Source organism: Rhipicephalus microplus, chromosome 7 (assembly GCF_043290135.1).
Source record: "Rhipicephalus microplus isolate Deutch F79 chromosome 7, USDA_Rmic, whole genome shotgun sequence".
NCBI lineage: Eukaryota > Metazoa > Arthropoda > Arachnida > Ixodida > Ixodidae > Rhipicephalus > Rhipicephalus microplus.
This window is the reverse complement of record NC_134706.1, coordinates 128,019,381-128,041,847: the sequence shown is the minus strand read 5'-3', so window position 1 is coordinate 128,041,847 and position 22,467 is coordinate 128,019,381. Positions and strand designations below refer to the sequence as shown.

At 47.7% G+C, this 22,467-nt stretch overlaps 1 protein-coding gene across 1 annotated transcript; it reads right to left on the bottom strand.

Annotated features, from left to right (window-relative positions):
• Positions 1–10,800: 10,800 nt before the first annotated feature.
• Positions 10,801–14,016, bottom strand: LOC142767860 (uncharacterized). Its single transcript, XM_075870107.1, has 2 exons — positions 13,638–14,016; positions 10,801–10,926 (listed from the first exon to the last, which is right to left on the bottom strand). Exons 1-2 carry the CDS (start codon positions 14,014–14,016, stop codon positions 10,895–10,897), a joined length of 411 nt encoding a protein of 136 aa, XP_075726222.1. The 3' UTR covers positions 10,801–10,894.
• Positions 14,017–22,467: the final 8,451 nt, after the last annotated feature.

The following is a 22,467-nucleotide window of genomic DNA, read 5'->3' as shown; positions in this document are numbered from 1 at the left end:
ATCGCACTTTTCTTCCAAGCAGCTGGTGTTTCTGAAGACTGGTTGATCACCGGTGTCGCTATCAAGGTGTTTATAGCAATGAGAGTCCCACTTTCACTAATGGTATCACTCGCACACAACTTCTCGGTGATTGCATGTGCGGGAAGCAAAATATTTCACGACGCACTACTGTCTTCCTTTCTCCTTGCTTGATGAATACCGATCACCTAATGAACACGCACTGAAACTCACTCACAAGATTCGAGGTGAACTTGCTGCAATAGAGCGACGCCATTGTTGTTTGCCGAGGCAAGAAAAAAGTGAAATGGCACCATAAAACCAAAAAAACTAGAAACAGCAAAGAACAAAAAACCTACACGGGTGATGCTTCCTAATATAAATGCAAACAATCTTGAATAATATATTCCCATCTTTTCATTCTATATTTTACCATATGCTACGCAGTATACAATAGTTAACGTTCGTGCATTACGTGCAGAAGCGTAGTAAAAAGGGGCGTACGTGGGCTTTGTAGGCTCGGCTGTGCAGCCACAGAAAGTTGTTGCCGAGTTTTAATGTTCGCTGGCCATGTAGGCACTGGATCACACATCAGCGTCTCACTACTACCTGAAGGCAACACTTCTCCTTCATTCAATAAATAAGAATAATAGAAGCGAAATAGCCATTAAGCATTCCAAAAACTTGCCCGAACCCGCAACATTCTCATGACTCCCCCACTTTTTTTCGATACATTTTCTCGAGCGCACCCAGCGGAGGATGCGGGCGGCTTTTTATATGCGACTGCACTTCTGGGCCGGGATCTTTCAGGCATCCGGCGTTGTCTGCGGCGTCCACGGCACTGCCTCTCCCATAGCAAGAGCTGCCGGCACGCGCGCTTAATCTCTCCCCTAGCAACCCTAGCATGTGGTGCGAGGGATAGTAGGAGACGGTAGGTGCAGTGCTTTGCCACTCCTTCTCTCGTCGTTCGCTCTCACTCTCCTACATGCGCCCCACTTTCCCGTTCGCTGGCGCCTCACTCTTGACTATTCGCTGGCTCGGCACCTCTCAACTACATCCGGAAATGTGTGCTCGAGACGCCGTTATGAAACGCCAACGTTGAGCCGAGAACGCTGTCTGTTTCATTCCCTTCATAGTACTTTTGAACCGTGCACGTTAGCTACTGAGCTGCAAACGCATACCACGTTTCTCTCGTTAGAAAAACGCTGCGTGCGGCGAACGGAGCTATTGGCTGCACAGCAAAAAAAAAAGTAACAAGAAAACATGACTCTTCTAATGCTCGATTCTTACGTGCGAAACGTCGTTAGAAATGCTACGCAACACATTTGCATTTCCTCACAATTCTCTTCAGAAAGGGGGGGGGCAGTCTGAACATCGTGGCAGTCTGAACATCAAAGTTTAATTTACGTTAAATGTAAGTACTAACAGTCACTTCACTTGTGGTGTTGTTTAACTAGTGCTGCAAGCATTCTGGAACTGAAATATCCAAAAAAATTGACACGATATTGATTGCCAGTTTGGGTCTATTCTTTTTTTCATGTTTATGCATGATGCCATCATAATGCATGTTTATGGTTTTTATGCATGTGTCGCATTCTTTAGAGACTATGGTGGCCAGTGAACGTTTGCACTACGTGAGCCGTGGAGTTTCACAAGGTGTAGTGCTCAGCCCCATACTTTAAACTGACAGAGTCAAAGAGTTAGTTATGCCGAAATGCTGGTGTCGGTGCCATTGGTTGTGATTCAAAAGTCATTATCTGGTGCGCGTTCAAAAATCAAGAACGATGCAGACAAAATAAACAAAATAATTTTGGTCAGAATCACAGAGCCCCTGGTCGTCTTTGCAATAGTGAAATCAACTTCAACTTTCTCTGCTTAAAAATGCAATAAACGTAACGAGCGCGAACCGTGTATGCTTTAGAAACGCATGATTGCTGTACACAAGCTTCACAATGCAACATGTATTATCAGAGTAAAAATGCCTGGTGCAAGCGTACATTGCGCTAGGGCCTCAGAACTCGTAATCATGACCGAATGCTTAAACGCGGGCCACACACTACAGAAGACACGCACGTTGCTACTCCCTTCCCTAACAACTCCTAGTGGGTGCATAGAAACTTCCAAAAGATTTCACGCGTAGAATTGTCCGTGGTTTAGATAATGCTACCAATTACACAGAATGAAACAGTATGCGAAAGCTTTACTGATATAAGGCATTTGAACTCTCTACGCCCTGGGGACAGCATATCACTGTTTTGTTAACCTATTTAAGGCGATGCTTAAGGATATAGCTATTTTTTTTAACATCACGCTCCTTGGTCTTGCGTCTGAGCTCCCTGACGCTGTCAAAATCAGCACCTGCGTGAACGATAAATGCACGGGGACAACTAGAATGACACTCCCGCAAACGGGAGCAAGACTTCAACACTCCACATCAGCAACATCAAAGTAACTGCACCTTCAACAGAACAGCCTGCTGCATTGATGTTTACAAAAGAAACCAGTGACGTGGTGCGGAATCTTCGCTGACACAACAGTGGTTCTCGCCATAAGCGCGCACATGGTTACCCTTCAGGGTTGAGGTGAGGGGGGTGAAGGTTCCTCGAAGTGCCCTCCCCACTCCCTTTTATGTTGATGTATAGGGATGACTTTGCGCCTCTCTCTCTCGAGTCGCAACACCACTTCTTCCTGCTATGTGAATGCGTGAAGCAAACATAGCGCCCCCCTCTTATGTGATTAGGGGAGGCGCCCCTCCTGCCAGCCTCGTACACACGCCTATGATTCCTGCTATCATAGTTTAGATATTTGGGTGTTCCTATTAACCGTAACCGCTCGGTCGAAGGATGTCACGATGTAGTGAATCATATTGGTGTCACAAAACGAGCGCTCAAAAAAGGGCGCACCGCAAAATTCTCGCGGCGAAACGCCAGAGTGACGCCGTGAGGTCAACAATAGAAAAAAAGAAAACAAGCATCCAAAGACTCCCCGGGCACGCGTCCCTCTCCCCTCAGAAGCGTAAGTTCGCCGACGAACCTCAGATCGGCACCCGAGCAAGCCCTCGAATGTTCTAGATGGAAAGGGGCGTGGTGATGCCGGGTTGCGTCATCCGTCGCGGACGGCCTTCGAACCATCTCGCCCTCTCCCCAGCCTTCGCTGCGTATCGCGCCGACGAAATTATGAGAACTTTCTGGAATCTCGCGCGGAAGGTATTTAATCGAGCAGCCGAGATGAGAGATCAGGAGAAGACGGAAGTTAGCGCCAGAGCGCATAGGGATTCCGCCGTGTAGTCGGCGAAGGTTTTGTCCGTAGAGACAAAGCAGGAGATGAAGATGATTTCCACCTGAGGGGTGACGACTCGAGCTACAGGCAAGAGTTTGTGTTTACCACTATCGAGTGAAGACTCGTGGCAACAGCTGCATGTGTGAAGCCGACGTGTTTCCGGCGAAGAAGTTTGAAGCTTGGAGAGTGGCCACTTGAAGACGCGAGGTTTCCTGGAAGAAAAACTTCGGGACCACTTGAAGACGCGAGGTTTTCTGGAAGAGAAACTTCGGGAGCACTTGAAGACGCGAGGTTTCCTGGAAGAGAAACATCGGGAGCAGCAGAACGACAGAGGTTTCCCGGAAGAGAAACTTCGGGGGCAGCGGAACGACAACAATGCTGGACTTTGAGTGAGTGATTCTCGGAAGAGTATCATTCAGACTTTTGTTCCAAGAACTTTGGACTGAATAAGTTTTCTAACTCTTTAGTCTTTATGTGTCTTGGTTGTTCAATGCATGCGACTGCATTGTAGTGCGTATTGTTGTCTGTGTCTGTTGTTTCGAGTGTGGCTGATTGTATTGTGTAGTACGTTGTTTGACTCGCGACATATTGTATTCAACTATTGTGGAGTGTGCATACTTGTGTATTGTTTTTGATCTGCCATTATTGAGAATATAGTTTTGTTATGTTTATAAACTCTCGGCTCTGACTTGTTCTTTGGGCCACAGCCGGCGTCCGCTGGAGCGCCAAAAAAGGACCACTTCTAAATTGTCCACGCTTTTGCGGTGCGGTTCGGGGGGCCGATACTTCGGCCCTTGGAATTAGCCCGGTGATCGCCTCCCGAGTTAACGGGACCCGTGATAATCTGGCGTCCACGACAAGGACCTTTTGGTGGACAGTGTGTCCAAAGTAGTGAGAAAGAGCCTCGAGTTGTTGATACTGCTATCGGAACGATTTTGTGTGTTGCTCAGTGTTCTCGTTAACGAGGGCAGGGGAGTGTTTCGATAGACTGATTTAGGCAGATACTTTTTACACGCGGCAAGACTTTATTTGCGAGACACCATGGACCTCGAAAAGTTAGTTGCTCTTGGTGAGAAGATGGGTCTTTCTGGCGCCGAACTACGGAAATGGGTAAGCCAGAAGAGAAAGAGGCGGTGAAAAGAGAGAGATTGGCAGCTGAGAGTGCCAAGGAAGAAAAAGCAGCTGAGTTGGAACGAGAGAGGTTGGCAGCTGAGAGAGCCAAGGAAGAAAAAGCAGCTGAGTTGGAACGAGAGAGGTTAGCAGCTGAGAGGGCCAAGGAAGAAAAAGCAGCTGAGTTGGAGAGAGAAAGGCTGGCCGCTGAAAAGGCGAAGGAAGAAAGAGAGCAACAATTGAAGTTGGAGTTGGATGAAAGAAAAGTTGGCAGCCGAAAGTGCGAGAGCAGAAAGAGAGGCGAAGGAGCGACAGCTGAAAGAAGAAAGAGAGCAGCAATTGAAGTTGGAGCTGAAGAAAGAAAGACTGGCAGCTGAGAGAGCGAAAGAAGAAAGAGAGGAAAGGGAGCGGCAGCAACAGCACGAGATGGAACTCGAGCGGCTCCGTTTGCAACAGCGAAGTGAAACTCCGGTCCAAGCTAGAGTTGAAAGCAGCGAACGAGAGGAACGTGGCTTCCGCTTGAACCCAAGCAAGCTGCTCGTTGCGTTTGATGAAAGGAAGGACGACCTTGACGCGTACCTTCACAGATTTGAGACAATCGCGAGAAGCCAGAATTGGCGGGAACATCAATGGGCAACTTCTTTGAGTACTTGTTTGAGTGGTGAAGCGCTCAGTGTGTATGGTAGGCTGACGCCGACCGATGCAGCCAACTATGCAATGGTGAAAGCTGTTTTACTGAAGCGATTTAGATTTACTGTGCAAGGATTCCGGGACAGATTTCGGACAGGAAAGCCAGCTGATGGTGAGACGGCTATGCAGTAAGCCGCCCGATTTTGCCATTATTTCAACAGATGGATTGAACTTTCAGGGACAGCGCAGGAGTACGATGAGCTTAGAGAGCTCCTAATTTAAGCACAATTTCTTACTAGTTGCCACCCAAGCCTGTCGCTGTACTTGAAAGAGAGGAGAGCTAAGTCACTTGAAGACATGCTTGAATTAGCTGATCAATTCTTGGAAGCACAAGGTGGCACTAATTTGGCCAAGGTCGAGAAGGAGTGTCCTGAAGATTCGAAAAATTCGGCACCCGAACAAAAGAAGCGTGCACCGGAGAGTGTTCCGCGATTTTTTCTGTGTAACCGAGTGGGTCATCGCGCGAACAACTGTCGTACTACCTTTACGAGGCCTACGGGTGTAAAATGTTTCAAGTGTGGTGAGACTGGGCACAAAGCAGACACATGTCGTAACGGAGCGAGTCAAACTCACCAGGTATCCCGTGTGCTAGCAGCACTGAAATCAGATAGTGATGCCGTCACCAACGAATTCGTAGAATTGAAAAGTGGGGAGAAAATTCCTATTGTGGGTGCTGTAATGACAAAACAGCCAACCGGTGTTACGAAGGGAATGCCAACGCTGTCTGGAAAAGTTGCGGGCAAGATGGTTACGATGTTAAGAGATACCGGCAGCTCCACTGTTATCGTGCGGAGAAATTTGGTGCGGGAAAGTGAGTTAACAGGCAAAATGAAATCGGCTTGCCTAATTCACAGTACGGTTCGGATGCTTCCCGAAGAAGAGATTGAGGTTGAAACCCCGTACTTCAGTGGGAAGGTTACCGCTCTATGTATGGCGACCCCCCTGTACGACCTCGTTATCGGAAACATCGACGGGGCGCGAGGGCCGAATGAACCAGAACGTTTGGGGGAAGACCCGAAGATGGAGCCCCCGCCGACACAGGGACCGCGAGATACAAAGGAGAAAAATCCCGTGAAGGATCTCACTCGAGCCCAAGGTGAAGCCTGGGCGCAAGAGACAGCGAATGAGAAGATGGTCGTGTTGAATGAGTTCACGTGCTGGGCAGCTGGACTTTCGTCGGCTCGACCTCAACTGACTGACAATGTAAAGATGACGGAGTCGGCCAGCCAGGCCCGAAGACATGACATGAACAAGCGGGAGACAGGATCGGTCGAACGTTCTGATCCGTTAACGGTGTCGGAAGTAACAACGATGGCTGAGACGCCAACTCAGATTCTGTCGTTTGAAAGGGCTCGCCGAAAAAGAACGAGGAGGAACAAGAAGAGATCGAGCGAGCACCGCAAGAAAGGACGCAAGCGCAGCTCGAAGTACACGGGATAGGTGTTGAGGTCGATTCGGCATGTGTTTGACAGTGCTTTATGTTAAGGTAATGTGGTTGTTGTCCTGTGACACAACTGTATGTCGAGTGAATCAAATTTTTTGTTACGGTGATGTGATGTATAGTATTGTACGATTATTTTAAAAAGAGAACTTTGTACATTTGTATTGTCTGGAATATGTGATGGAGTATTGTATTCATGTACCTGTGTCTATATTCTATGTGTTGTGAGATTGAATTGTATTGTACAATTGTATTGAGTGATCTATTGTGATAGTGACGTGTCATGAGCGACGAAATAGGTTACAGTCTTTTAGAGTGTGGGGATTGTTCACGATCGTTTGTGTGGTTTTGAATATTATGAGATGATATTCTTAAAGTGGGGGGCAGTGTCACCAAACGAGCACTCAAAAAAGGGCGTGCCGCCAAATTCTCGCGACGAAACGCCGGAGTGACGCCGCGAGGTCAACGATAGAAAAAAAGAAAACAAGCATCCAAAGACTTTCCGGGCACGCGTCCCTCTCCCCTCGGAAGCGTAAGTTCGCCGACGAACCTCCTCACCCCACATCGGCGCCCGAGCAAGCCCTCGAATGTTCTAGATGGAAAGGGGCGTGGTGATGCCGGGTTGCGTCATCCATCGCTGACGGCATTCGAACCGTCTCGCCCTCTCCCCAGCCTTCGCTGCGTATCGTGCCGACGAAATGATGAACACTTTCTGGATTCTCGCACGGAAGGTATTTAATCGAGCAGCCGAGATGAGAGATCAGGAGAAGATGGAAGTTAGCGCCAGAGCGCGTAGGGATTCCGCCGTGTAGTAGGCGAAGGTTTGGTCCGTAGAGACAAAGCAGGAGAAGAAGATGATTTCCACATGAGGGTTGACGACTCGAGCTACAGGCAAGAGTGTGTGTTTACCGCTATCGAGCGAAGACGCGTGGCAACAGCTGCGTGTGTGAAGCTGACGTGTTTCTGGCGAAGAAGTTTGAAGCTTGGAGAGTGGCCACTTGAAGACGCGAGGTTTCCTGGAAGAGAAACTTTGGGACCACTTGAAGACGCGAGGTTTCCTGGAAGAGAAACTTCGGGATCACTTGAAGACACGAGGTTTCCTAGAAGAGAAACTTCGGGAGCACTTGAAGACGCGAGGTTTCCTGGAAGAGAAACTTCGGGAGCAGCAGAACAACAGAGGTTTCCAGGAAGAGAAACTTCGGGGGCAGTGGAACGACAACAACGCTAGACTTTGAGTGAGTGATTCTCGGAAGAGTATCATTCAGTCTTTTGTTCCAAGAACTTTGGACTGAATAAGTTTTCTAACTCTTTAGTCTCTAAGTGTCTTGGGTGTTCAATGCATGCGACTGCATTGTAGTGCGTATTGTTGTCTGTGTCTGTTGTTTCGAGTGTGGCTGATTGTATTGTGTAGTACGTTGTTTGATTGGCGACATATTGTACTCAACTATTGTGGAGTGTGCATACTTGTGTATTGTGTTTGATCTGCCATTATTGAGAATATAATTTTGTTATGTTTATCAACTCTTGGCTCTGACTTGTTCTTTGGTCCACAGCCGGCGTCCGCTGGCGCGCCAAAAAAGGACCACTTCTAAATTGCCCACGCTTTCGGGGTGCGGTTCGTGGGGCCGATACTTCGGCCCTTGGAATTAGCCCGGCGATCACCTCCCGAATTAACGGGACCTGTGACAATTGGTCTACCTTTAGACTTGCTTCACGTTGTAGCTGTACTAATGTGGGGGCCCTCGGGAACAGGCTTTCGGCAGGTGTGCCAGGCAATCTTGTATATTCACACAACAGCTCACCAGTGCTTTCCCGTATGCGTGCTACGTGCACTCATACGTTGAATGACTTGCAAGCGGGTGTGGTCTGAGCATGCCTGGGCTGCATGTGAAGTACAATATCAGGCACCATAAAATATACCAAGACGTAGAACAACAGGCACTGTAAAAAATTACGAACAGACCCTACAGAGCACGGTTTCTTAAAGTGGTTCTCATGGAACCTCGTAGTTCTGCAGGCATGCTCTCAGGGTTGGCCAGCTGCTGAGTAATTTACATGGTTCTACTCTTGGGTAGTCAACTCCAGGTGCGATCGAACTAATAAAGCTCTAGTAATCACGCCCGAGTGTCCATAAGTATGTTGTAGCCCATAAGTATGGGCTACAACATGTCCATAAGTATGTTGTATGTCCATAAGTATGTTGCAGCTTGTAGCCAGCCAGACTCTGAAAATGAGCCATGTGGTTAAGCTACTGAACTTGAATTTTGGAGGCCTGATATAACCCTCATGTCCATTTCTCATGTAGGAAGATAGGTGGCGAAGATAATGGCAGTGCACATTAAGTAAATCTAAGGACAAGCTTTATGAGTTGTGCATTTGCGGTGTGACGATATTCAACGACAGCCGTTTTTCTCGCCTCCGCTGGGAAAGCTTGTGAAGCGTCGAGAGAGCTTATTTACGTCTCGTCCACTTTGTGGCGTACACGATTTCCTGTTTCTCTTAGGAGCGGCGAATAGCTCCTGGATTATAAACACTTCAACTCAAAATCGTTACAGAAATACATTATGATGCGAAATAGGTATATGCAATACGCGGGGGACATGCGAAAAACAGGCTATAATTGCTGCAACGCACGTGCACCGCAAGAATTAACGGTGTTGTTGACACTGCGTGTATTATAAAAATAAAGCGAGCTAGTAAGGGAAATCTTCAGCCTTGGCAGCTTTAAGACATTTTTCTCCTCAAAGGAAAACATAAAAAATGACAGTGGTTTTGCATATCACAGATCGTGATCACGATGTGAGATATGCAAAGTGATGAAGCATGCTGGGGATATGTTAGGGTAGCATCTATCCGGGCTGTAAAATCAAGCATTTTATATTCAACAATATACCGAAACATCCCACTGCACACGATACATAAACGGGCACGTGGTGCTAACAGAATCAGTGCATGCTTCAGTATGCACCACCGCACTTCCAGCACTTCCAGCGCTTCTTAGTGTGCACCAGCGTCAAAGTGGTCAAGCCAGCGCCCTTACCATTGCGACCCAGCTATTTCCCTTGCGCCCACTGAATTGCCAGTAAATCTACCAATGTCTCCAGCGTGTACCAGTGCCAAAAAACACGTACTGTCATCACACTGGGGACACTGTTTTTGCAGTAGGGTGCAATTACGTGCAATGATAAAAACAACAAAATAATCAAGACCAGATGTTGAATGACAAGGCGCCTGTGAACGATGTGAACACCCTCTCACGTGTTTCCGTAATTATTAAGTTACGACGCCACCAGTGTAGGCCTCACTAGTTCTGAGTGAGTAGTCATTATCTCGTTGAGGACCGGAAAATAAGGATATCAAATTTGAGTGAGAATTGAGCCCGGCCTATATGCCTGGCATGCAGGTGTTCTGTGACAGATACAGTAATGGTTGAAACTGCCTCGGAAAACAAAGATGCTACATGAATTCAAAGCAGTGAGAAAAGTCCCCTTAACACATTTCATAAGGCAGAAGTGTAGAATCACTCCAGGGGTCAAAATATATCAATGACAAGGTGTTTAAAAAGGCCATCTATTACAAAGTGCTCACATATACTTGATAATCATCAGCTGTGAGAGCATCAACAATTAGAACAGGTGCGTAGGTTTGCACATTGCCTTATGGACGCGTAGGGTGTCCTCTGCTGATTCGCAAAACTATGTCGCCGTGGGCAAATAATATCCCTATTTGCAGTACGCATGCAAGGTTAGTTGATGATTAATGTGTAGGTTTCAACGTCCCAAAACCACCATATGACTTTGAGAGATGCCGTAGTAGAGGGCTCCAGAAATTCTGACCACCTAGGGTTCTACAACGTGCACTCAATTCTGAGCACGTAAGCCCCGCAGAATTTTCGCCTCCATCGAAAATACCGTGATTCCATCCCGCGACCTGCAGGTCTGCAACCGAGTACATTGCCTACTACGCTACCATGCTTGGGCAAGGTTAGCTCGAAATGGTCAATGTTGTGCGCACGGTCGTTCGTTTGCTTCTGCCATGGTTGAGACATGAACCGAGAACTAAACCAAGGCTAGCCAGTTAGAAGGTGATGCGCGCATGCGCCCACTTATAATATCGAGTTCTACTCTATAAGGCGAAGCTCAAGAGCCCTAAAACTTTCTTGTGAAAGCAGTTATATACACTCTGAGCTGCTTTTTGCCATCACCGTCGCCATCATGGCTATATATATATATATATATATATATATATTGTAACGCGGAGAAATAAGACAAAGAGACAACGCCTTTGCTGCAGGCCGGCTGTTCTTTATCTGCTTCCTCTTCGTCGTCTTCCGTCTCTCCCAGGTATGCGCCGAGCACGATCGCCGCTTTGTCATCATTACACTCGGCCACGCTGCAGCTGGTCTACTCCTGTAAGAAAAACACAAACCAATGTCACGTTTGCCGCCGTATGCAGTTCTTCATCCGTGACACATGCACCGCAAAGTTATTCCGTTTTCTCTTGTCTCTGCGCGTATCAGAAGCTGTGGATCGTACTCGCCAAGTGTTATCTCCCAAGCGCTCAGAAATAATGTAAGGGCCGTCGTACTTTGGGTGCAGTTTGTTTGAAGACGATGGCGCACCTCGCTGTAGCCACACCTCATCACCTACACTGTATTTCGGCGCGGGACGGTGGCGTCGGTCGTAGTATCGCTTTTGTGCCTGTTGAGCATGCACAATCCTCCTACGCGCCTCCACACGGATATCGCGACAAAGTCTCTGGCGTGCAGCGGAACGCCCTACTTTAACGGGAGTGTCCAAACCGAACGTAGCATTCAGTTGCGGGAGCTGACCATAGACAATCTCGTAGGGGCAAATTCCTGTGGAGCTGTGTGCCGCCGTGTTCACTGCGTACGCAGCTGCTTGGAGATGATCATCCCAGTCGGCCTCACCTCGTTTGTGATTCTTACAGTACGGTGCGAGTCTAGCCTGGATAGTCTGGTTCGACCTTTCGGTCAGTCCGTTCGCCTGCGGATGGTATGCCGACGCGAAGTGATGGTCCACTCCAGCTTGTTGTAGGTAAGTGCGGAGCTCGCGACTGCGAAAGGTGGTCGACCGGTCGGAGATCAACTTGTTAGGAAGACCGTGTCGCCATTCGAAGCGATCTTTCAGGAATCGGATGACATGGCTAGCAGCAAGCGAAGGCACGGCCGCGACCTCTACGAACTTGGACAAGTAGTCCACAGCGAGTATAATGTAACGATTGCCCGCTGTCGTCATTGGAAGAGGCCCGATGTGATCTATGCCCAACGTGTGGAAAATTGTCTCTGGAGGCTTGATCGGCGTAAGAAGTCCATGTCGAGCTCCAGGACGTCGTTTGTGTTGCTGACAAATCTCGCAACTGGCAACGTATGAACGCACGCTTTTATCCATTTTCGGCCACCAAAAACGTTCTTGTGCCTTGCGTAAGGTGGCTCTGTAGCCAACATGGCCTCCCTCGGGAGTGTCATGGATGGCGCGTAGTACGCTCGATCTTAAGGTGTCAGGAATGACCAGGAGATGACACTCGGTGCTTTTATCGGCCCAGTGACGCCGATACAGCGTTCCATTACGTAAGACAAACTTGGCATTGCGTCCCGCATCGCCAATGGAGTCTATAACGGATGCGAGTCTTCCATCGGCTTGCTGAGCCTTGGTCACGTCCTGTTGAGAAAACAGGATCCAGGTTTCTCGATTTCGTGTGGAGAACTCCTCGATCGGATTTCGCGATAAAGCGTCCGCAAGCTGATTTTGTGCTCCAGCACGGTGACGGATGTCGTACGTATAGTCTTGGAGCCGAACAATCCATCGGGCAAACTTGTGCTTGAGGTGCTGCTTCTGGAACATCCACGCAATCGCGGAGTTGTCTGTTACTACCGTGAAGTGTCGGCCAAACAAGTAGTGGCGGAACTTTTCATCCACACTCCATACTACAGCCAAACACTCCAGTTCATTCGAATGATAATGCCGTTCTGCGTCCGATAGTTTACGACTGGCGTAGCAGATGACGTGCCCACGCCCACTCGAGTCACGTTGAAGTAAAACCGCCCCCAGGCCAATCTGACTCGCATCAGTATGGACTTCTGTCATGCAATCTTCATTAAAGTGGCAGAGCACCGGGCTATGTGTAAGCTGGTGTTTGAGGGTTTGGAAGGCGTTATCCTGCAAAGGACCCCACTGAAATTGGGCGTTTTTCTTCAGTAAGTCCGTGAGTGGAGCAGCAGTTGACGCAAAGCTCGGTACAAACTTGCGCAAGTATGACGCCATTCCTAGGAATACCTGGAGCTGTTTTATAGATGTTGGTGCAGGGTATTTGGCAACGGCGTCTATGCGTTCAGGCAAGGGTCGTACGCCATTATGAGATATCTGATAACCAAGATAAGATATTGTCGTCAACCCAAACTGGCACTTCTCGCGGTTAAGTCGAAAGCCGGTGTTGTATAGCCTCTGCAGAACCGTGTCGAGATTTTGTAGATGTTGTTTTTCTGTTTCCCCGATGACTAGAACGTCATCGAGGTACACGACGCAGGCACGGTCTATCAGTGTGCCTAACACTGTGTTCATGGCACGCTGAAAGGTGCTTGGAGCAGTTCGCAGACCGAACGGCATCCGATTAAACTCGTACAAGCCAGATGGTGTTCGGAAGGCCGTCTTAAACTTATCTTCTTCAGCCACGTTGATCTGCCAATACCCTGCTTTTAAATCTAGCGACGAAAAGAACCTCGCTTTTCGTACGGCGTCAATAGCGTCGTCAATGCGTGGCAGCGGGTACGAGTCTGGTATGGTGTGCTTGTTCAGCTCTCGGTAGTCAACACAGAATCGGAGATTGCCGTCCTTTTTACGGACTAGGACAACAGGTGCTGCCCACGGGCTAGAAGATGGCCTGATTATGCTTGCGGCAAGCATTTCTTGCACCTGCTGGTCAATTAATATCCGCTCTCGTTCGGCATATCTACGTAACGGTATGGACACCGGCGGATGATTGTCGGTAGTAATATGGTGCACTAGCACGCTAGTTCCGGGAAGCTGAGTAGTAGTATCAGCGAAGAGCGATGCGTGCCTCTCGAGTATTGCGGGAAGTGTAAGTGGCGTCGTCAGCTCACCTTGGGATTGCGCCGGAGGCACACTTGGAGCCACAGGATGGAGGTTGACGGTACTTCCTTCCACCGTGAGGCGCACTTCCCCGGAGAGCAGGTAGTCGGCCCCTAAAACCATGTCTGTGGGCAGGTCGTCGAAGACGGGCACCGAGGACAAAAACTTGCTGCCGGCCTCGGTGTTGAGTTGCAGGTTTAGGGCACCGACCGGTAGTACGTCGCCACCGAGACCCCGCAGTGGTGGCTCAGTCCAAGGCTGGAGAGGTTCGGAGGCGTGGCGGCGAAGCAACGCCGTACGTTGAGCTCCGGTATCAACGAGAGCTGTCAGTTCTCCGATGCCGTCGACGCGGACCTTGAGGGTTGGAAGTGGGCGTGATTGATATTGCATCGCTTGAGGTTGGCTTTGTGGGCAGCTTTTATACCCATGCCCGATGCGGCCACACGTATAGCATCCGCGTCTCGGTGAAGCTGGCTCCTTTGGGCCAACTGCAGCCGCCCGGCGATGAGACGTGTCCTGCAACTCCATTGCCTGGCGTACGAAAGTGGAGATGTGGACTGGGTGGTTGTAGGCGGACAAGACGGCTGCGTGCGTCGAGTCATGGATCCCGTCGATGATGTACTGCCTGGCTGCGGAGGATGTCCACTGTATATCGCAAGCTTGTAAAAGGTCCAGCTTGTCGTAGATGTAAGTCGCGACGTCCTCGGTTGCACCTTGCCGGCGTGACCGCATGGTCATGAAACGGTCGTCGTAAGCGCTCGGAAGCGGCGCAAACGCGGACATCAGGGCCGCGCTCCATGTTTGCCATGTAGCGTATGTACTGCCTTGGAAACGATGCCACGCTTGGGCAGATCCTCGCAAACGTCCTTCAGCGACCGACTTCTTAATCGTGTCGCTCCACGAGTATTTAAGGGCAACCGAGTTTATCACGCTTACCCAGTTGGTAGGGTCATCCTTGAATCCATGAAAATATGGAATTTCGTTCTCGTTGAACGATCCAAAAGAGGCGCAGCCAAACCCGGATGTCTTGAGCTCTTGGGCGAACAGAGAGAAGCCTCGAGAAATGGCCTCGCTGCAGTCATGATGCGGTGCCGCCGTGGAGGCTTGGACGCCGTCCGTGATCGGTGGGGAGTTGGAGAGCACTCGTCCACTTCGAAGTGTAGTGGACGCAGGGATATCGGGGTCAGTAGTTCGCGACTGCGCCATTGTAACGCGGAGAAATAAGACAAAGAGACAACGCCTTTGCTGCAGGCCGGCTGTTCTTTATCTGCTTCCTCTTCGTCGTCTTCCGTCTCTCCCAGGTATGCGCCGAGCACGATCGCCGCTTTGTCATCATTACAATATATATATATATATATATATATATATATATATATATATATATATATATATAATTATTTGCCTACTCGGGGCAATGCATTTCCTCGTAATCTGCTCTTTGCCCGACGACCGTAGTCGGCTGTGCCCTGTGCCTTAGCGCACGCGTAGGCTTCTACAAGACAGTTTGCACGTCCCGTGCTTTTTTGCCGCAAATATTGCTGTTAGGTTATAGAGCGTGCCTCCTTGTAGAAGCCCTGTTAACACCAAGTCAGTTTACAGTTGGCTTTAGAAGTTCCACCATTTCAGCTTTCACTGTGACCATGCTGCGCTTTCCGCGCAGGTCAATCAATTTTTCAGGCTGACTGACAAAGCCAACAATACAGCTTTGCCAGTCAGCCTGAAACAGCTGCTGATTCGCAAATCACAGTACGTAAACCCGGCCACTGCGGCCGGCCACACTTTCATGGAGGCGAAAATTCTCGAGGCCCGTGTGCTTAGAGTTAGGTGCACGAGAAAGAACCCCAGGTGGTCAAAATTTCAGGAGCCCTGCACTACGATGGTTCTCAAAATCATATCGTGGTTTTTGAGCGTTAAACCCCAACAAATATTACTATTACAAAGCTTGAAACGTCGTGAAATCACTCTATCTTCCAATATCACAGCTCAAATTGACTATTACTGCAATTGTTTTAATAATAAACAAAACCTAATTAAACCTGCAGAAGTTGCACTTGCTCTTAGTCTACGAGTTTCACTAGCACAGCCATTGTCATTGAGGGCAGTAACCAGTGTTGTGCGATGCTCCCTGCGCCATTTGACGATGACAAAATTGGATCGATAGTTTTTCTTTGAAAAATTTGTAGTTGCCTCAACGAAAAACATATGCAAGCGTGAACTCGTCAGATGATATGCTTTTTATGTAAAAGAGAGTATAAAAGCAACAAAGCATGGTAGAAAGTTTCTTAAATGAATTTTTTTATGAAGAAAATTATTAACATTAAAGTTCGACAGTTTCCTTCGAATGAGGCGGAAGAGTTAACATTAACTTCTGTCCCTTCCCGTGCACGCTCCGTTGACGATAATGACGGTACTTCTGAGGATGGCTCGAAGAGCACGGACCCACAATAAACCACCCAATTTACTGACATTGTTCGACTAACCTTCTTTCCTTCATGTTGCATAGGCTAGTTATCAAGATATTTTCTACTGAAATTACCAATGAAGGCTATTCGCAATGCCCGTAGTGCGTTGCGTCGCCAAACAAATTCAGAAGCATCCTCTAGGGGAATGTAAGTATGCGACACAATGGCAGCACTACACTGTCGCTCCGTTGTCCCGCTCAACTATAGCCTCCATCTTGACTTGTTAGTAAGAAACCAGCACTGTGACACTGCACGTTTCATGCATGAAATGTTAGATTTGTTCTTTCAGGACGCAAACCTTTTGTCAAAATGAATGGCACCTCGCGCTTTCAGTCATATCCCATAGAGTACACATACCAGCTTCGCGAGTTTTTCTGCAGTCACGTAGACTAGTTAAATGCTATCATCATACCCTTTCAGTTTTTTCTTGTATATAGCGTTCCCCAGTGCTCTTTCAGTGCGTGAATTTCATAACAATACACGTGAAAAATTGTGTAGGCTCGTGTTTTGCTCCTGTTTACCCGAGCAATCACAAACTGCCCACCACTGCTCTGCTTGCATTTTTGTAAGTTTGTTGGTACGTGGACGGGCACTGCGTACGATCTGCTTGTTAACCAGTTCGGGAGTGAAATGTTCTCGGCGCTAGATAACGTGGTGATGCCAAGTGCTCGACTTCATTCGGTGGAGGAAAATTTTCATTGTGCTTTCAGCAGTGATGTTGAAAGAAACCATCTCGATGACGGCGACTCTTTACCGCACGTAGTAGGCTGTGAAATTGCCGAGAGTGACAGTGATGATCAGCTGTTAAAAAGAGCGCCTTGCGCTTCACGTTCCCTGGTCAGTTATTAGTTTTTCACACTCCCAAGCGATTTTTCATATAATTAAAGGGTAATACCGCTAAGCGAAATCGTAATTAAACAATAAGTTTTTCTGTGTATTGCTTGTAGCTCAATTGCGGATATTATGAGCGCCGCATACAGCCAGAACCCTCGAGCTTAGATAGGGAAAAGGAACAGCCATGGTCACAATCCACGGCTGTCGGCTGACTTCTCCTGTACTTTGCCACTATTTCTTAATCGGCATTGTTGTTAGACTAATTTAGGCAATGTAGAATTTTTCGACCTTTTGGACGTGCAAGCTTTTTTCTCGCACAAGCTATACACAAATGGTAATTCACACTATTCTCACACAAGCATTCACAAATGGTAACCATCATATTCGTAGGGCTGTTCGACTTACCAAATGTCGAACACTGCTGCGGATTCCGCCCAGATTTGTGCACTTTGAAACAGTTTGTTGAGACGTTGCCCATTTTGCGGAGCTTGCACTGATTCCCAACGTGTAAATGGGAGTGGAACTTTAGGCCTACACTTATAATTTTTTACTCGCGCAATAACAAACCACAAAAAGCCACAGAAACCTCCCAAGCATTTCCCCGAGGGTGAACATGGTTAAGTGCGAATGCACGGGGTGATGCTATGAGGGGGAGTAAAGTTGAAATCCGTCGTCTTGACGCCGGCCTTCATCGCCCTTCTCCGCCTGACGCTTGCGTTGTCGTGCCGCTTCTTGGGCCGCGTTCGCGGCTCGATGCTGACGCCTCATCTTGGCCTCGCGAGCGCGCAGTTCACCATCCGCTGCACGCTTCGCCCGCTTGTCCTCGGCCTCCCGAGCGCGAAGTTCGGCATCCTCTGCACGCTTCGCCCGCTTGTACTCGGCCTCGCGAGCGCGCAGTTTGGCATCCGCTGCACGCTTCGCCCGCTTGCACTCGGCCTCGCGAGCACGCAGTTCGGCATCCGCTGCACGCTTCGCCCGCTTACGTTCGGTCTCACGAGCCCTTCGCAGCACCGCCTTGTCTTCCAACGTCGGCGAAACCACCGTGGTACCGTCACCTCCAACGACGGGTGCGGTGCTGGCATTCGGTTGTACTGCATTCGTTGTTGATGGTAGCGTTGCCTCCGGGACATCCATCGCACGACCCGCTCCCGAAAGGAGACTGAGAGAGAAGGCGGGCGCGCGAGAGAGAGGGGTGCGCGCGCAGCCAACACCGACTAAATTTGTCGGTGTTGGCGCAGCTGCAGTGAGCGAGGAGACCGGAGGAGCGAGCGAAGGGAAGGGGGACGCGCGCAGCGGCGTTAAAGATATATGGTGCGTTACTGACACCGATATCAGCGTCGCGTCCGTGGCTTATTCGGTAGAGCGTCGCGCTGCGGCCCGCAAAGTCCTCTTTCTTTTATTTATTTATTTTTTATTTATTTATTAATTACATACTGCAGTCCGTAGACCAAGCAGGAGGGGCACAAAAAGGGAGCATAGCGAAAAAAGCGAACAAGTTATACAGCAAGTTAGAATACACAAAGCTACTGAAAAACAAGTCATACTAAATAGGATGCTTAGTTATACATATCTAGAAAAAAAGCTAACAAACTTCTAGGAACAGTTTCAAGCACAAAAAGTAAAGCTACACAGTTGAAATAATAAGATGAGCTAATCTAGCATTGAAATATCAACAGTGTTGATTTTACAAAAGATACATGTAGTTTTCAAAGTCGGGAATGCCACGTTCAGGAAAAACATTTGAAGGCAGTGCATTCCATTCGCTAATGGTTCTAGGAAAGAAGGAATGTTTGAAAAGGTTAGTACGTGCAAAGTAAGGTGTGAGATCATGATTGTGAGCATGCCTGGTTTTCCTGAAAGAAGAGGGAGAGATGTATTTACTGGGATCAATATTAAACTGATGATTACGAAGCAGGAAAAGAAACTTGAGTCTGGCGATAGTTCTACGCTGTTTCAAGAGCGGAATGTTGTTAGTAGCCATAAGTGATGAAGGAGAATCAAGATTGTGATAGGCATTATAGATGAATCTTACCGCCCTCCTCTGGACCATTTCAAGTTTATAAACGTCCTTTTTAAAGTACGGGTCCCAGGCTACGCATGCGTACTCTAGACGGGGTCGAATAAATGTATTATATGCAAGAAGTTTGATCTGAGTTGGCGCGTTTTTTAGTTTGTGTCTAAGAAACCCTAGTTTTCTAGAGGCGGAGGAACAAGCGTCGTCAATGTGGTTACTCCACGACAGTCGATTGGTAATATTGACTCCCAAGTATTTAAAATTGCTCACTTCGATCAACGGATTATTATTTAAGGTGTAGCGTGATGCAAAAGGGGTAATTTTATTTGAGATACGCATATAGACCGATTTACTAATGTTTAACTCCATCGACCAGGCATGGCACCAATCGGAGAGAGAATTTAGGTTGTTCTGCAAGCACTCTTGGTCTCTTTCACTTTTAATTGGCTTGTAAAGAATGCAGTCATCTGCAAAAAGCTTTAAGCTTATGGCGGAGGTGTCAACTGATGAAACGATGTCATTGATAAAGATGAGAAACAAGACAGGGCCAAGGACACTGCCTTGTGGAACTCCCGAGGTTACAGGTAGAACCCCAGAGCAGCAGCCCTCGACCTGGACAAACTGTTTGCGGCTGGTAAGGTAGGAGCGGATCCAATTAATTACAGTAATGGGTAGGCCAATGTTTGAAAGTTCGGTGAGTAATTTACTGTGGCAAACACAGTCGAAAGCTTTTCTAAAATCTAAGAAGATGGCGTCTATTTGGTCGCCCTTATCAATTGCCATAGCGAAGTCGTGAATTGTGGTGACAAGTTGAGTGTTAGTCGAGAGGCCCTTTCTAAAACCATGCTGGAAAGGAGTCAAAATACTGTTTTCTTCAAGAAATGACATTATGTAATGCGCGATGATATGCTCAAGAAGTTTACAAGGACAGGAAGTTAATGAAATTGGCCGGTAGTTTTCAACATTTAGGCGATCATCTTTTTTAAATACGGGAATAACACGTGCCGTTCGCCAATCATCGGGAAGAATTGAATTATGAAGCGAAAGACGAAAAATATGGGTGAAGACGTGCGCGATAGGTTCGGCGTAACGTTGCAAAAATGCATTAGGTATGCCGTCGGGACCATCGGAAGATTTAGTCTTAACATTCAGTAACAGTGAAAGGACACCTTCGACAGTTATGAAATCGGCAGATATAGTAGACAGAGAAATAATGTTTGTGTCAGCATGATCTCCCTGAGTGAATACTGAGTGAAAATACTGATTGAATTGGTTTGCAATTTTGACTGGATCGTTAACAATACAACCATTTACTGATATCTCGGTTGGTGTTTTGTGCGCATCGCTCAAGTACCGCCAGAATCTATCCGGGTTAGTTTTCAAAAAGTTAGGAAGCGAGTGGTTGAAGTATCTTGCCTTAGCTTCGCTTAGCCGAGTTGCAAGCTGGGCCTTCAACGAGATAAGTCTGCAGGGTATTTTTTTCTTTTTTCTAGCTCGTTTTAGCTTGCGGTGCAAATGTATAATATCTCTAGTAATCCATGGGTTATTTCGGTTTTTCCTAACCCGTTTGTTTGGCACAAACTTATCAGTGCAGTAATGTATCGCAGTTTTTATTTGGTTCCAGGCTATCAACACATCATCAGAAAGATTATCACATAAGAACCACAGATAATCCAAAATGGCCTGGTCATCCGCCTTCGAGTAATCCTTAATGACATGTCTGGTCTCTTGTCGGTGTGCTTTGTTTTCACCAATACCGAAGGATAAAAATATTGCTTTATGGTCGGAAATGCCATCTTCAATAGAGACCGTGTATTTGCATACATTGGAATTTAAAAAGACTAGGTCGAGTGTAGAACGGGTGTTTCCAGCCTCTCTGGTGCGCTCATTAACAATCTGCACAAGATCGCACATCAAGGCAATGTCAGCGAGAGGGTTTAACGTCGTTACATCAGAGCCAGAGTATGGAACGCGCCAGTCAACATTGGGCAAGTTAAAATCACCTGCGAGAATCAGACGATCATTTTTAAACGTGAACATGTGGTCATATAGTCTAGACAGATATTCGTGTGTTGAAGAGGGTGGTCTGTAGATGGCACATACGGTGAAGTAATGGCCCCAGCAGCTTACCTTAAGGAATAAACTTTCGTGCTCATGAATTTGTTGAAGGGGCCGAGCACTAATACAATCTTTGAGAACTATTGCTACACCACCACCTCTTGATGGCCGGTCACGTCTGAAGATTTGATATCTCGGAGGAATTAGTACTGAATCATTTATACCTTCGTGCAGCCAGGTTTCTGTGATTATTGTAATGTGAGGGTCGTAGGTGAGTAGAAGGTACTCGAGCTTGTCAACTTTATTTGATAGGCTTTGCGCGTTTACGTTAAGCACTCTCAAACTTTTGGACGCACACTGTCGAGCGGGTCAATCAGAACCTGTAGCTTGCGGGTTAAGGGCTACACGCACATTTTTGTCTTCATCCCAGACAAAAAGTTTGCCATCAATTTTGATTTTGTCGTGAATAAGTGTAACCCGTTTCCTGCTGTCGCGTTCAGCTTTTGCACTTTCCCAAAGCAGGCGGCGCTTGCGCAGCGTGCACTGGCTATAATCATTTTGCACATAAATATTGGAGCCCTTTAATTTATTTGAATTCTTTAAGACTTCTTGTTTCTCCTGATAATCTTGAAAGTAAGCTATGACAGGCCTACGACTACCTTGGCGGCCAAGACGGTGAATGCGGGCTATGGACTTGCACTTCACTCCCAATGTTTTCTCGAATATATCGGTTACAACAGCAGTTCGAAGACAGGTGTCATTTTCATTTGTGTTTTCGAGAACACCATGAATGATAAGGTTTGCCCGACGGCTTCGGTCTTCGAGATCAGTTAACTTAGAGCTCTGCCATGACAGCACAGTTTTAAAGGAAGCAGCAGTGGATTCAAGAGCTGCAACTTCCGGTGATTTATCTTTAAATTCCTGTAGTTTGGCTTCAATTGCTTGAAATCGCAAGTCCATGTCGCACATCATTTGTTCGTTCATCGATTTTAAGAGCAGTATTTCAGCCTTCATATCTGCTTGGCCCTGAAAATACTGTGTAATAAATCAGCGTTCGTGGGTCCTGGGTTTGTCTCAACGTCACCACAGAGTAACATTTTGCATGCACAATACCACTCATACGCAATACTTAAACAGGTGCTTGGGCACGGCACAACTACTAACATGACTTCATCACTAGTTTTTATGTTGGAAGCAGAGTAGCTAACCTGTACAACGAAGAAGAACTTCGTGGTCAGCAACATGGTCGCTGTCGTCTCGCCGTGCCCACTGTCGAAGAAATGCTGCAGTGGATGCTTTATAGCCTCGGTCGCCGATGTCACGGACATGCGCAACTGTCGCTGCGTCAGAGCGTCCATATAGAAGGTCAGTATCGGCGTCCGCACATGCAGATCTGCCACGGAAAGGTAGATGGTGTCAACCGGCGGCGCGCACGTGTCATTCGTGCTCGGTAATCCTGTGACCGTCACCAGC